At 39.3% G+C, this 17,263-nt stretch overlaps 1 protein-coding gene across 9 annotated transcripts in view; it reads right to left on the reverse strand.

Annotated features, from left to right (window-relative positions):
• The window catches only part of WNK2 (WNK lysine deficient protein kinase 2), a 2,812,908-nt gene that overhangs the window by 1,153,183 nt on the left and 1,642,462 nt on the right, over positions 1 to 17,263 (reverse strand). For 8 of the 9 annotated variants that reach the window (XM_044078134.1, XM_044078133.1, XM_044078132.1 and 5 more), the window contains exon 9: positions 16,650 to 16,796. The exons of the other annotated variant lie outside the window; for it this stretch is intronic. In XM_044078134.1, coding sequence (XP_043934069.1) covers positions 16,650 to 16,796 — 147 coding nt within the window. The remainder of the gene's footprint in view (positions 1 to 16,649; positions 16,797 to 17,263) is intronic. 9 annotated transcript variants of the gene reach the window in all.

Here is a 17,263-nt window from a genome sequence, read left to right on the forward strand (position 1 = left end):
TTAAACATTTAATGTTAAGACAACTTTAGGCATGAGGATGACCACCAGGGAGTTAGCCACCAAACAAGCTCAGTTTCAAATACAGGTTCGCTCACCAAGCTATCCAGCTTCCTCTTAAATACAGCCAGGTAGTGTGTAGACCTTAAATTTATTGGTAGTAAGTTCATTAAATTCCATAGGTTACCCTCTAATAAACATAACTTTTTTATTAAAGAAGATGCTGCAGGTAAGTTGACCAATTGATCTTTGCTGCTTGAAATTACACCCCAAAGTTTGTCTTACAGTCATTCTGTTAAGGCTAAAGACAAGATTTGTAAATGTTCTTTGGATTCTCTCACACCCCAACCTCATCCACAAAATGGGAAAAGGGATTGAGGATGGATGGATGGAGATTTATATATATATATATATATATATATATATATATATATATATATATGTATAAATCATTCATTCAGTATGAAATCTGATAATGGCATAATACCAGAATTGATATCTTACCCTCCCTGAAGCTGATTACTCTAAGGATATACTACAGTTGTGTATCTAAACTTACTATAAGAGTAGATGTTTGAACGATCACTGCTGCAGCAGCCTTAGCTGTTTGGGTTATACCCTGCATAGGATACAACAGCCGGCCACCTTCTATGTGCCCAAACCATTAGCTTGAGCTGCGCTCACTAAAAAACAAGTTCAGTCACTAAGCCCTTCAGAGCTTTCATGCCAATAGAGAGAGTTACACTGAATACTAAGAGGACATTGCTATGATATATATTAAAAAAAAAATCAAATGTTCACAGCCTGGCATGAAAAAAACACTGAAAATCAAGGGGGTAGAGGGAGGGAGTGGCTACTGCAGCAGTGATCATTTGAACATCTACTGTTATGCTAAATTTACTACGTTCTTTATACTGATCACTCCTGCAAGTAGTCGAAACTATATGAGTAGATTACCATAGCTAACTATATTTGGGAGGTGGAGGGAGATGATTTCAGGAGCCCCTGGCGAATGGTCCTAACAAAGCATGACCTAGACCTGGAGAAGGAATCTAGTGTGTAGTGCTTTGTAAAAGTATGCACAGAGGGACCAATAGGATACTTCTAGAGTGCAATCTTTGCCAAAGTTGAAGCCAAGGCCTTGGCAGTGTGTGCTTTGACCTTTAACTCAAACAGTTTTATTGTGGTGGGAACAACAATAGGAAATAGCCTAAGACACCCATTTGGAAATAGTCTGCTTAGACACAGAGATTGCCCCTTTTAACCTTCACAAGAAATGAACAACTGATCAGAAGTTCTGAAAGATTTTCTTCTGTCAAGACAGTACTTGAGTTGTCAGTGGACATCCAAGGTATGAAGTATCTTTCCTCCCTCATTTTTGGGTTCAAAGAAGAACAAAAGAAGATGGAACAGCCTGGCTTAAAGTAAAATCAGATACCACTTTAGACATAAAAACAAAGATTAGTTCTCAAGGAAACCCAGTATCTGTGCAAAATGAGATAAGGCTGACCTACCATAAGAGCTGGCAACTCATTCGTCTTGCAGAGGTCAGAGAAATCATTAAAACTGTTTTCCTTGTTAAGAACCTCAAATCAGCCAGATAAGCTGCTTCAAATGGAGCAGGTGTTAGCTTCTCTAACACAAAATGAAGATCCTAAGGCGCCAACATTTTTCTTGGAGGTCTCTTATGGAATACCCCTTTTAAAAACATTCAAAGAAGGTGATCCATGGGCAGATGTGATAAAATCACTGACAAATGAACCTTAATAAGGAAGTAAGACAGGTCACAGGAAAATAGCACACACACACACACACACACACACACACACACACACACACACACACACACACACACATATTGTAGAACCAGAGAAATACTATTCCTGAATGTGTGCTGCTTATGTTCTTGGCACCAACTAAAAAACCTTTTCCACTGCTAATATATGATTATTTGCCTCCATTATTACCTGCTGCATGCCCTCGGTAAACAGATATCTAAAAGGTATTAAGACCCTATCATCCAGTAGTCATTTGAAGTTTTTTCGGTCAGGATGTATCAAACAGCCTTCTTCTTGTATGAATAGATTCAGTCTGTGAGAAAGTCTGTAGTAGTTACCTATGGCCAATTCCAAAAGAGGGGAAACCACTACTGCCTGGACCACAAGGAAATCATTACAATGATCTAATGGGATTCCTTCTGAATCTTCAGAAGTACCCTGGGTATCAGTGGAAAGTGTGAAAAAGCTTACAGGAATATTCATGTCCAAGGAAAAGAAAGGGCATCTTATCTTTCAGTTATTCTTGGATGTAGTCCTGGAGCATAATTTTGTCAGCTGATTTTTCAGGGATGAGGCAAAAGGTCTGCTTGAGGAATTCCCCACAGATGGATCAAATCTTGGAAGACCCCTGATATAGTTTTCATTTGTGAGGGTCTACCTTTGTCCTCCTCAGCTTGTCTGTCACACAGTTTTGCTCTGTCTGAATGCAGGATACCTACAGAGTGAGATTGTGCTGTAAAGCTGTATCCCATGCTAACTTAGCTAGTTTATAGAGAGGGTAAGACCTGGTACCACCTTACTTGATTATGTATATGACTGTGGTATTGTTTGTAGTAACGTTCAGAGGTTGTGTTGACCAAAGGTGATTCACAGAGTTGAATACCTTGATGAGAGCAAGAATATCTTTTATGTTTATGTGCTTGTGTCTGTCTTTGTTCTGCATACTTTGCGCTTTTATCCCAACTTGACACTACTCTCCAAACAATATCAGAGGTATCTGTGGTGACTGACTACTTTGGAGCAGGGTGGATGAAGAGGAGGCCTGGATTCAGGGATATTTGATGCCTCCAATAAGTGATTTCTCTACTGACAAATCTTAGAACTGGAATCTGAAATTATAATGGGTGCTGGTTCTGGGACCAAAGATACTTCAGATACCACTGTACCTTTCTTGTGGAGTCTTGACAGAGGTATCATGAGAATTCTAGATGCCATGAGTCCTGTAATCCTTAGGTAATCCCTTGCACTAACAGAAGTCTGAATGGAAAACCCATGGAATGGATCTAAATATAAATCTATTTATTTTCCTGTTGAGGAAAAACTTTTTGCACTGAGGTGTCTAGGAGACACAATCCCATGCAATGGAGTCAAATAAGATGTTCAATTTTCTTTTGGAATACCAACCTGAGTAGGAGATCTCTCACCCAAGTGAGAAATTCCTGATCCTTTGAAAAAGACACTGCAAAGATAAGTAATTCATCTAAATATGGAAAATGTGGATACCTGTTGCCTGCAATGGGCTAGACACCGTGTAAACATTCTGGAAGCAGTGGATAGACCAAAGGGTAAAGTCAGAGATCTGATAATGTGATCCAGACACATACAACCTTACGAATCATCTGAACTCTGGATGAATAGGAATGTAATGATAACCATCTTTTAAAGCTAAGTTTACCAAAAAACTCAGATAAGGAAGAACGGGTAACAGGTTGTGAAGTGAAAGCATTTTGAACTTTGGCATTACTCACATACTGGTTTAGGAAAGAAGGGTCCAGAACTGGTCTTCCTGAATTTTTTTCTTTGGCACTAAAAACATTCTTGAATAAAAGCCTCTTCCCAGTCAGGATGGAGGAACTGAATATATTATACCCTGAGACAATATGTGCTTTACAACAGGAGAGAACAGAGTGGTTTGGTCTGGTGGATGTGGAAAAATTCCCTCAAAGGGATGAATTTTTTTCCCCAGTGCCATCTGTAACCCTACTAAATCAGTCTCAGAACCCATTTGTCTGAAACAATCCGTTATCAAACACAGAAATGGAGATTTAGACTTTCTGGAAGCGTTAAGAGAATGCCAGGGTAGGAGAGGTGAGGTGGGGGTGGGAGGCAAGCTCCCTTATCTAGTCATTCCACCTTATTTGACAGTCCTTTAATCTGGGGAGGTTCCTGCTTTCTTTTTGGAACTCCCTTGCTGTTTTTACAAATATTTTTCTTAGACTGCTTATTTGGTTTATTGCCTTAATTTGGATGAGGGAGCAGAAAATCCGTTGGAAAATTTTGAGGAGGACTGAAAAATATGAGAAATTCCCTATATCAGTTTACTCCTGTTATCATAGTTTTGATAACCTATACAGCAGAGGATCCAAAACTAAATATCTATCCAAAGGAGAATTAAAATCAAATTTTTTACATCTTCTGGGAAGTTCTGGAAAACAGTCAGGGAAACCTCCTCTACACACTACTACTGGCAACAGCCCTGGATATACTATCTAACAGAGTCATAAACACACATTAGACAATGAGAATTGTCTAAATGGGAAGTCAACCATCCCAGCTAATTACCATGCTGATAATACTCCCCTAAGAGTCAACCTAGTGGTCAGGGACCTGGGTACACACATAGACAGCAGCCTTACCTTTGACCATCAAGTGACCACAGTAGTGAGGAACTACTTTTTTGTTGCACAACTTATAAGTAAGGGTGTGGTATCTAGGTCCAAAGAGATCATTATCTCATCATACTCCACGCTTAGCCAACCAATCATAGAGTACAATGCTCCCTTTGGTATGTACCTGACCAGGCAAATACAGCAACTAGAGAGACCTCAGAGGTTCCTTTCAAAAACCTACTTTATACACAGCATCTTAAAGCCATTTCACTGAACTCACAGACTGCTGAGTGGTGATCTATGTCTGGCTTACAAGGCATCCGAAAAGCCCACACTTACGAATCTCCTGCATATTCATAAGCAAAAGAGTACCAGAAATACAGGGACTAAGGACCTGAAGTTTTTCTGTGACTTAAAACAGAACTTAATGGACAGACAGATGTGTGTCCCAGAGACTGCCCCTCCTATGGAACAGGCTTCTCATCCATGTGAAGCTGAGTTGATCTATTACCCAGTTTAATTGCAACCTAGACCAGTGGATGGGGAAGAGGAAATTTACACCGGGCCAGGCATCCATATTCCTTAAGGACTTTGGTAGTTTATAAATGCCTAGCTCTCAATGTCCTATTCAGATACAGGACATCATTATTCTTCGAGGAAAACTTGGCTAAGCTTAGAAAGGTGCACCCCGGTGGTTAGCCTATTAACAATCTATGAGCAGTGAACTGAGGAACTGAAGAAACTGAACCACAAAAAGCAGATTTTCCTCACAAGAAAGAACTGCAAATAAAACATTTCTCATACTTTCACAATTAGTGAGAATAAACTAACATAAGAAACAGACCGTTCAAATTATGAAAAATAAAGTTGCAGAAGCATATACTTTCCCACACTTGTCAAATGTTTTACCATTCTTGTCAGAAGGGGAATTATTAGAATTAACATCATGTTTTACAGCAGATGGATTAACTTAAGCTATAGCTGTTGGGTCAGGTCTGAGATGAGTGTATAAACATTTGAAAGACTGGAGAATTTTGTATGAAGGCTGATCTTAGACCAATTAGACCTATTTGGCCCAATAGGGCCCCGCTCCCTCACACTACGTTATGCCTTACACAGTCCAGATATTTGATAGACACTACAGCAAAATTCAAGGCATTTCCTACTGGTGGTCTTTCCTCCCTAGTAGTAACAAATCATGCCAGAATAGCGAACATTTACTGACATGCACTGCACTACTGGCCAGTCCAGTATTTTTTTTACTAACTGCAGCTTCATGCCTCTTGTATGGCTTGCACTGTTACCTTCTTGCACTCCCATAGTAAGTCAATTGCTGTTGCCAAGTGCACATAAGGGTTTTCAAACCCAAGTTGTTCGATTATCTGTTTTTCTGTATCACTCAGGTTACCCTTTTGGAAGATAAATCTTGATTTGAAGACTGATAGATACTTTGCTTTCCTTTTCTTCTTTTGCTGACATTGTTCTTATGACTGTCTGCTAAAGAATACAACTACAAGAAATAATTGGTGGAACAGTGAATCTCAGGAGTATGAAAATAACAATAGTAAGTACAGAAAAATAACAGATAATGGAATGTGAAGTAACTTCTGATCACTAAAATTTGTGATACAATATTAGTAATTCAATACTATGGCAGTGAAATTTTGCTGCACTCACGGGTAGGCAAAATAATCCTAGAGAAGTGAAACATGGTGTGTGTGGTGAGTGGCAGAAGTGGACAGAAAATTATTCAAATGGCTGAAAGTGGGAAAGTCAGAAACAGTTTGTCTTTTAAATGTACTGCAGGGGCATCACGGTTTCAGAGTCACGTATAAAATAGGACGGCAAGCAAAAACTTAAAGACAGAAAACAGCTGCACTGGGCTGGGGAGATTTTGGGAGGAAATGTATTACTATAAGCTGACCAAATTTAGGGGTTTACATGTTCTTCCTATATCCATGTGGGTTTCATTAAGGCATTCTGAAGTTTTTGCCACCTGCCAAAACATGAAGCTTGGTGACTACTCTAAATTATCTCTGCAGGAAATCCTCACTCTGTTGCTCTTGTCACCTGGGATATGGCTGGAAAAGAGCTGCATGTATTAGTCCACTTACTCAGCTTATTGTAGTGTCAGTGGCTTAACAGATCACTTGCCTTTGGTTCTACAGGATCAGAAGACTGGGGGTTATATTCCCACCCTAGGTGATTGCATTAATTTCCTGGCACTGACACTGCAATGCAGCTTAAGGAAGTGCTGCAGTCCTGAGTGTGCTGCTCTTTGGATGAAACACTACACCAAGGTTCCATCTGCCTGACTTCGTGATAGGTCAAGTGATGTAAAAGATCACATGGCACTTAGTTGGGAAAAATCCCTGCCCAAATTTCCCCTGGTTAGTAAAAATACCCCCTCAAGTATAAATAAAAATACACTTTCAGAAATAGTTATAAGTAAACCGATGTGTAAGCAATATCATTCCTAAAGAGAAGCCTGAAATAATTGCTATTACTATTATTTTTAACCATTTTGAGGAAGTTCACCAGTTTTATGTGGTTTTGTAGAAGTACACTGACTGTATCAATGTGTGAGAACTAACTGGATAAAAACTCTAACCTTGCAAAGCAAGTACAGGATAGATGGCTGGAACACAATGATGAAAAAAAAAAAGGAGTAGTATGAGATGAGAATGAACGATAATTAGAAATTATTCATACTCTTTCTGTACCCCTCCCCTCCCACTCTTCTCACAGCCATTAAATACATCCTCCTCTGACCCATTTCTCCAGTATATTCTGGCATCTGAAGACACTAGTCATGGGAAATAAGAGATACATTTCAAAATAAGCCTGCTTCTTAGCAGCATGGCCAGCTTGGTGTTGTCTACAGTACCTCCCAAGACACTGGGGTGTGCAAAGTACTTAAACTAATTCATTAAGTATGCATCATTACAAGGTATTTATTTTAAGTTTAGTTACCAAGTTACAGTACTGATCCTCCTAGACCATTTTCAGACTCGATATGGCAGAAATACAACCAAAGAAATAAACTTTAATCAATATCACAGCAACAGTGGTAATTTAAGAGCAACTATGCAGTTGTTGTGTCTTTCGGCTTTTAGTGGTCGCCACAGCGGAACTCCGGTCCGCTAATGATTGGCAGTCGATTTTTACGTGCTGGCTTTCTGGGCCTAATGCACAACCTTCAACGAAGGAATGCCCATTCACGCATGTTGCCACATAGACGACGCTCTATCTGAGAATCGAACGGGCAATGTCTAACTGTGAGGCGGCAACGCTACCGCACCACCACCACCGCAGTCAAGATCAAGTATGCAGTGAGGTCAGGATAATATGTAGCATAAATGAACACAAGCATAAATAGATATGGCAGAAGAATTCAGTCAGCAAAAAAAGGCAAAAAGAGTACTTATGCAATGTCATACCATCATACAGTGTAATATTTCTGAGCAAAAAAAAAAATCAAAAGAACAAATTATACAACTGTCAGACATGAGATGTGAAGGAATGTGAAGCATGAGTCAAATGAGGGACAAGTCAGGCGATCGAAAATAGAGGGAAAAAAGTCATCCAGGGATCAAGGGAAAAGTGTGTGACTCTCTCCTACCCAGGTTCAGGAGATCCAGGCAGTGCTACAGGGGTTTGGAAACATGCTTACTGTTAAGCCAGTGTGCAACTGAAGAAGCATTGGGTAGACACAGAGGCTCAATGGCCTATTATACAGACATCCAAAGGAAGCACCACTCGACCAGGTTGGATATAGACAACCAAGCAACAATTTATTAATTAAACACACAGAGCGCAGAATGAAAACTCCTTAACGCTGTTAAAATACAAATAACGTTTTCGTCATCAACTTCATCAGATAATAGACAGTCTTATGATTCCCTTTATATATGTATACCCACAATTTCCAATAAATTAATCAATTAAAAAATCAACAATAAAAACCAGGATGTTGTTTTATACAATCCATGTGTGGTCATACCAGTGTTTGAATTTAATATTACATCTAGTTACTAAAAGTCCTTTCTTTTATTAAAAATAACTTCATATACTAAAACTTTTTTTAAAAAACTGGAGAAACTATTCTTCAAAAAAACATCTATGTATAATAAATTTAAACTATAAAACTTTTCAAAATAACACTAAAAATTGTGGTCTTTGGCTCCCCCATGTGGCACAAGCAAACATTAATTCACAAACTCTTACAATAAAAATAAAAAACATGTGTGACTTTATATTTGTAAATTTATTCCATTCCATTCCATTTATTTACCAGCTAGGAAAAGGAAATTAACTTTGAATTTTTATGCCAATTGCAACACAAAAGGTATTATATACTTGGCTATGTGTAAAGAATGTACATCTTATTATGTGGGGAAAAGTGAGAGAAAATTAAAACAAAGAAAATACAAACACTTGTATGATATTAGGAACAAGTGTGACAACAATGCACTTTACATATACAGTATGCTTTGTAAAACATCTGCATTTCAATTCTTTGTTCTTGAAGTAGTCCCAGTGGATCCCATGGGTGGTATGTGGGAGACACTGGTTGAATACAGGGAACTTTACTGGCAGCTATTACTAGAAGCAAATAGACTTCCGGGTCTTAATGACATGATATCTTTAGCTCCAGTTTTAAAATTAAGAACAGCTAAGCTCTAAAGTCTGTCATGGTTTTTACAAATATAAAGTCACACATGGTTTTTATTTTTATTTTAAGAGTTTGTGAATTAATGTTTGCTTGTGCCACATGGGGGAGCCAAAGACCACAATTTTTAGTGTTATTTTGAATAGTTTTATAGTTTAAATTTATTATACATAGATGTTTTTTTGAAGAATAGTTTCTCCAGTTTTTTAAAAAAAGTTTTAGTATATGAAGTTATTTTTAATAAAAGAAAGGACTTTTAGTAACTAGATGTAATATTAAATTCAAACACTGGTATGACCACACATGGATTGTATAAAACAACATCCTGGTTTTTATTGTTGATTTTTTAATTGATTAATTTATTGGAAATTGTGGGTATACATATATAAAGGGAATCATAGGACTGTCTATTATCTGATGAAGTTGATGACGAAAACGTTATTTGTATTTTAACAGCGTTAAGGAGTTTTCATTCTGCACTCTGTGTGTTTAATTAATAAATTGTTGCTTGGTTGTCTATATCCAACCTGGTTGAGTGGTGCTTCCCTTTGGATTACGGGTTTGTCTCAGCGCCATTTTTTCCATTTTTTGGAGATTCTTGGCCTATTATACAGACCCCTTACAGTGTGCTTGAGCTAGTTAAGCAGAACATAGCCAAGTACACACCTGAGAGAGAGGAACTACAGCAGATGTTGGATCTGAGGGTACTCTTGGCATCCAGTAGTTTACTTTGCTCTTAACATGTCCTATTACAAGAATATAAGTGAACAAAGAAACACTGTTTCATTTTTAATTCACTGTAATAGCATTTAATTTTTAATTCACTGTAATAGCATGTACTCCTGATAGTTAATCCAAAACAGTCTTAAGTCCAGGAAACCAGAAAGCACAGGGAGGGCTGGAGTGGTAGAGAGGGACATTAGATGAGGGGCTCCACCACAATGGTTCAAGTTTGACCTTGCAATTGCTAAGGCTGGCCCTGCTTTGTACATTCTATTTGCTTTCTTAGGTACAAGCAGGCTGGCTTTCAGGGAAACTACAGCCTGTGACAAATACAACCACAAATGCTGACAAAACTGAGGGGATGGGAAGAGTTTTGGTGAATTCCAACTGTAACAGTTCATAATACTATCTGAGAGTGAGAAACTGCAGAGTTCTTCCACTGAAAACACTAATATTGTGAAAATGGTCTCAGAGAAAGATAATCCTTGACAGAATAAAGTGGTGCAGGCAAAATGTATGTTTAATTTTCTGTTTTAATGGCAACAACAGCTTCCCCAGGGATGGGCACAACTTTCTGGCTTAGCAAGGGTACCTTCACTGCCCTCTCTCCCAACACCAACAAAAGTGGCTTTCTCTTGCCCATTGAGGGGATCCCAACAGATGCAGACAATATGGTTAACCCCCAATCCATACTGGCTGTATGGACAACACCAGATGGAACCAGAAAAATAAGATGAGTAGTTTGGGGAACCAGATTTGGCCACAGCAGAGTCACCCACCTGTGGCTGAGGCAAATTGCTAGCCTGCTGCTGTGGTGGCAAAAACTGCTCAGTTAACCTTTTCTTTTGAAGAAGGATCAAATGTGGCACCTGTAGTTTGCTCCATAAACAAGCTGAAAATGGTGCTTCTTTCTCAGGGAAACTAAGCAGCACAAGTGTGTAGAATTTTAAAAGTAGCAAAAAGTTACTTTTCCTAAGGAAAAAACACTGAAAATAAGCACTACGATGCACTTTGCTAGCCCCCCAAAAAAGCAATTTTAAACACAGTTTCGCTACAGAAAAACAGTTTTAAAATGTTAACTCAAATTTTAAACTGTCAAATACAAAATGCTTCTCCTGATTAAAAGTAAAAGTCACGTGACAACACATATTCCTAGTTTAAAACATACTTCCCCAACCAAAAAAATGTAAACAATAAAAATATGTGGAAGGTTTTCCCCAAAATGCAACTTGTCTGCCCAGCAATGGAACAGCACAAGCCAACTGCTGATCCTCGAAAGCCCACAGAGTGCCATCTCTGGTATCAGGGAAGCTCTGAATGGCTTGGCATCCAAACCTGTCTTCCAGTCAGCTTAGCTTTTGCTGACTAACTGTTTGGGTGTGTAGAAGGTGCCCTGAAGCTTTTAAAGCTGGCAGGATATATCCCAAATAACTTAGGCTACTGCAGCAGTGATCAATAAGAAGAACATCTTTCATGACACCACAGCAACAGTGCTGAACTTTGGGTTTTGAGGGGAGATCTTTTTTTTCAAGAAGCATCTGTACTCTTATTACTCATGCTTTCTAATGCTAACCCTACTCTTATCTTGAGACATTCTTCTTCTTCTTTCGGCTTTTCCCGGTAAGGGATCACCACAGCTGATCACCTGTCCGCTCATGATTGGCAGTGGAGTTTTACAGTGTAGAGTTTCCAGCCCGGCGCCCACCCTTCACAGAAGGCACACACAAACATGCACTCACACATAGGGCCAATTTAGAGTGTCCAATCCACCTACAGTATGTCTTTGGGATGTGGGAGAAAACAGGAGCACCCAGAGGAAACCCACGCGACCACAGGGAGGACATGCAGACTCCACACAGAAGGCACCCCAGCCGAGGATCGAACAGGAGAACCTCTTGCTGTGAGGCAGCAACGCTAACCGCTGCACCACCGTGGCCACCCCTTATCTTGAGACATTACAGTACTAAAAACCTTTTTCCCTAACATTACCACTAATCAAATTGGTATGTTCTAGCAATGATAATTTATGTATATTATGTGTGTTTGTGGGAACACTAACACCGTCAAGTTAGTTGACATCTTTTCTGCCATCTTAATTTGATTGACATTAAAGCTGTCCGCTTTTGTGTGAGATAGCCAGGGCTAGGATTTTGGGGGCCCCCCAGCAAGTATCAAGTTAGAGGCCCTACCCAGGAGGATGTAAAGTGTAACCATGTTACTGCCACAACCCCTTACCTGTCAATATCCTCCAAGCACCCCTTTAATGATCACTGTATAAACTGCTAGTACACAATAGATCATTACAAAGACTTGTAGTGCCAATTGTATTGCATCAAGTACACATACTGGCTGGCATGTGTTACATTATAAGCCTCAATACCATAGTAAGGTAGCCACTCAAGAGGTATATGCACATGCTACCTCGCATTTTACAGCAATGTAACATTACGACAAGCTTCTGTATCATGACAAAGTGGCCAATCCCACAGAGGTAAACACAGTGACTGGCATTTAGTAGCAATGTTGTTACATTACGATAAGCATCTGGAGTGCAACAAGGTAGCCAGTCAAACAGAGCTACACAAATGCACCAACACAGACTCCCACACAAGACAAAGACAGCATTGCAACAAGACTGAACACAGACAGCTACTCAAAGGACAGAGACAGCCACATTAAACAAAGTACTATAGCAAAACTAAACGGAGACACCTACAAAAGATGAATACAGTGCTACAGCAAGACTGAACAGAAACACCCAGAAAAGACAGGCAAGCACTACAACAAGACTGAATACATAAAACACATTAGCCAGACTGATTCTACCACACAGTACAACTGCAGACATGCAGAACAGTCAGACAGCAGAGACCCTCCAAACAGCCATACAGAAGAGAATACAGACACACAAAATATACAAGAGACAGCCCTGGGGAATTACAGAGACTGTTTTGATGAAAAATATTTTTTTCTGATGGAATGACCAAAAATGTCTGAGAGAATTTGGACTTTCTGCAGTATTGTCACCCCAACCCCCATATCTCTCAACCTCCTACCACAAGAAAACTGGACAAAGCCAAAATAATGTTAGGCTAAAGGTGTAAAGTCAAGAACACATTTTAAATACTGCTTTTACAAACAGAAAGATATGGACATTTGGCCATATCCCCCCCCCCCCCCCCGGCACCCCTCAGCCACCTCTCAACCACATAGTACAAAAAATGTACAAATGCTAAATGTAAAGGCAATGGTGGAGCAAAGACAAACTCAAGCACATTTCAAACTTAACGTGGACATTCGGCAATATTCCACCACAACCCCCACCTCTCAACTGCTTGGCACAAGAAATCTGGACAATGCTGTTGGTAATGTCAGGACAAAGGCATACTCAAGGACATTTCACCCACAAAAATCTGGTCATTTGGCAATAGTCTCAAAGTCTTCACCTCTCAACCCCATAGCATAAGAATTCTGGACAATAACAAAAATAACGGCAGACAAACATGTACAGTCAGGGACACATTCTTGAAATTGCTTTTAGACAAATGCTAGAAGAAATTTTGCAGTGGCATGCATTTTCTTAAGGATATTAAGTCTGAAGCTTAAGACAATTATTCATCAACTTCAATTTGGAATGTTTGGCTAAAAAAACACACTTTTGAGGGAGACATCAAGCTATTCTGCAACATTCTTATATTCTTACAGTCACTTGCCCCCCCCCCCCTCTTTTAACTACCATTCTATACAAAGTCAAAAACAAAGGCATATCATCAGGAAAAGCTTAAACATTGTTCTAATAAACAAAACTACGCAGTGTACAAACATTTATTTACAGACCGTATACATAAAATGCACTTTAAAATCATTGAACATTTTGCTTTTCTCCCCTCCTGGAAATGTCAAACAAAATCCGGCCATTCTGAACATTCTCATTGCACCATGTCTCCCCCCCCCCCCCCCCAATCCTCTTATTACCACCAAAGATGTCAAAAAATATCTGGCCATTCTGCAGCATTATCACAGCCCCTCCCTCTCAACTCTTACTAGCACAACTCTGGGCAAAGTCAAAAATATTGGGGGAACAAAAGTCATTTCACATTTGTTTTGCTCCCCCTTCCCATCTTCCCTCCCTCCTTCCTTCCCTCCATAAAACCACAAAAGAAATAAAGAAGAAAGACAGGGAACATTTAAATACTTAGGAGTTACAAAGATCCCCTTTCCTAACTGCTTAACACCAGAAATCTGGACAAAGCCCAAAATAATCCAGAGTACAAACAACACAGATAAGAGTAGATGTTATCTAATTGATCTTATATATTTAGAAATTTGGTGAAATTAATTTTTATTATCCTGCATTTTCTGAAGGATATAAAGAGTGAAACTCAAATGTGTCATTTTTCTGTGACTTCCTTGATCTCCTTGCCAGAACACAAAGTATATCTGACAAAAATCTGGACAGATTTGCAGGTATGCTGCTGCCCCAAAAAAAAAAGAAAGAAAGAAACTTGCTTCTGTTCCTTGATTAGTGTAATTAAAGCATTTCATGGTAGAAATTAATATTCATTCAAATTATAGTAGCTGAGAATCAGCCAACTCTACTCCTTCAGACCCTATCAATACCAACACCTGTCCACCCCCTCTAGCCCTATAACTTTAAGAAGAGCCTGTGACCTGGAAACGGAGTTAGTGGTCAATCCCTTTTTCTCTGCTTAAACACCACTTTCTGGGTTTTACTACTGCTCTATAAATTCCTCAATTTTCTCCACTCAGCTTTCCTACTTCATTCAGTTTTTACAAAGAACTCAAACATGACTGCATTCAGTTATGAAAATATGACATGGTCTGGACAGTATTAGAAAGGACGCATCTTGTCAGAGCTAAAAACAAAGCTACAAGGTAAACGCTGCATTTAATGTAATTGCATTTTACCGGCATCTTAACTATTGAGCCATCAATCTTTCTTCAGCACCAAAAATATGTTCAAGATCTCCAAGAACGCTACACAGTAACTGCAAGAAAGCTTTAACAGCTGCTAACACAGATGCTGACCAATGCAGAACAATCATACACGAGTCCAAAATTAACATACATGGATTAAATTTCCACAAGTGCCACAAGCTCATCTGGACCAATCAGGATCCTTTCTAAGAAAAACTTTCCATGCTGCAACCAATCTGGTCCTTAGCAGACCTGATGGATTGCATCTTTAAGAAAAGAAAACAAAAAAAAGTAAACCACAATATTAATCGCAACACTGACCTCCTGAATGCGGTGGCAGCATCCATGGGGGCCCTGACCTGCAGTGAGGGATTTGGGGCCCCCCACGGTTGCAGGCTTCTCAGGTGCCTAATGCTGGCTATGGAGATGGCTATACTACCAAAGCTGTGAAATATGCTCTTTCCCTGATACTATTCAATCTCTGAGTTGTTATATTAAAGTGAAGGAGTGAGAGGGGTACATCTCCCCACATGGTGGATTTAAGATGGCTTGTCCTCTGGGGAAAAAAAAACATCATGCTTTTTTGATTCACATGTTCCAAGGTAATGTCTCAGAACAAGCCCAGTGTGCGATCAAATTTTTTTTTTTGATTTTTTTGTCAACACTTTGACTATCATCAAATTGAAGTCACACTTAACTGCAGTATACCCTGTATCTGCAGACATGCACCCGTGTGTGAATTAGCAATCAGTTCATCTTAATAGTTCTGAAGCTTGACACACCTAACAATGGAGGGTGGGCATGCCCATCCAGGAGGGAGAAGAGGGGATGTCATAACAGCATGCCACAACTACGTTCTATGAACAGAAGGATATAGCCTAATGATGTGCATCCTGGGGGTGTGCTGTCTACTTGTCAGATCAGTAATGGCCATTGTTTTGGGGGAAATTGGCAAGGCTTAAAATGGCCTACTAGGGCAGCTAAATACATGTGTATCTGTATGTGTGTGTGTATGTAGATATATATATATATATATATATACATACATAAAATCTATATCGATATATCTATATCTATATATATATATATCTATTTATATATATATCTATATAGCTATATATATATATATATATATATATATATATATATATATATATATATATACATAAACATACATACATATGCACAAACATATCAGAGCTGTAACTAGTGTAGGAAAAATATGGTGGTTGCCAGACTCAATCTATCAAACGGTGCTACTGGCAAGTGCTGATCATAAATGAAAGCTGATAATACTGCTACAATTTAACACAAGAAAATCTCTTTTTTCGGGGGGGGGGGGTCAGAAATTTGCTCGGGACGCTTGATGACCTACTTATGGTTGTTACATATATAAATAAATATTTATATATAAATGGGCGATGCAGTGGTGCAGCAGTTAACATTGTGACCTCACAGCAAGAGGTTCAATTCTCTGCTGGGGTGCCTTCTATGTGGAGTTTGCATGTTCTCCCTGCATTTGCGTGGGTTTCTTCCAAGTACTCAGGCTTCATCCCACATTCTAAAGACGTGTCTGGACTGTTTCTCCCCGGGCCTCCACTGAAAATAGGCTCTATCCTAGTCGGACTTTACTTGACCACTTATTAGCAATGGTCTTCAAAGTTTGTCATGACATGAAAATAATTACTTACTCAGTATACTATATATGTGAATGTAGTGTTTTTGAACAGTAGTAAACTATGGTTGCCAGTTAAATTAAACACTCTGCTTCACCACTCCTCTGTGCTGTTCATCGTCAGTGTCACAACTGCACAACAATTGCACATAAAGCTTTGTTTAGTTAGCATGATGCAGACTTCATAAATGTAAATAACTGCTGGAAAATAATGAACATTGTTATAACTCATCAGTTCTCAAAAGCAGCATTATCACCTGCTGGCTGGATGCACCAGGCTGTGCCTGTCCCACTGGTGCCATGGGTACTGCTGCTGGCTGGAAAGGCTGTGTGTGTTGCATGTACAGCTGCTGAGTCTGTGCAGGTAAAACAGTGGCTGGAGTCTGGACCATTGTCAGGCCAGGCTGTAAAATGAAAGTCCAATTAGTATTATTTTACAAAATAAACTATAGAAATATAATTGCTGTTTAAGTACCATTATTCTTTGAATTCATCTTCTGGTCCATCAATTATCCAGCTTAATACATAGCTTGCTTTAACAGTCACCACTATTTGCTCCCTATGTCCATTCATCCCTTCATCAGTGGGAGTTTCTACATGCCCAAACTGACATGAGGTGCCACAGAAACATGGAAACTGTCTGCCACACTCCTTGCACACAGCTAGCAGGCTCATCCCAGATGTTCCCTACTTTCTTAAGGGTGTCAGTGTCACACTGTTAAGATCCATCCCACTATCATAAAGGGAGGAAGCACTTAGTGTACATATCTAACATGGGTACCCAAGCAATACATCTGGAAGCATATCCTCTATGCCGTAATAGCCAGCTCTTACCACTACTAAGTTAAAAAATCAAGTGTCGTAGTGCTTG

The sequence above is a fragment of the Protopterus annectens genome, chromosome 7.part0, assembly GCF_019279795.1.
Source record: "Protopterus annectens isolate FY-2018-M chromosome 7.part0, PAN1.0, whole genome shotgun sequence".
NCBI classification, from domain to species: domain Eukaryota; kingdom Metazoa; phylum Chordata; order Ceratodontiformes; family Protopteridae; genus Protopterus; species Protopterus annectens.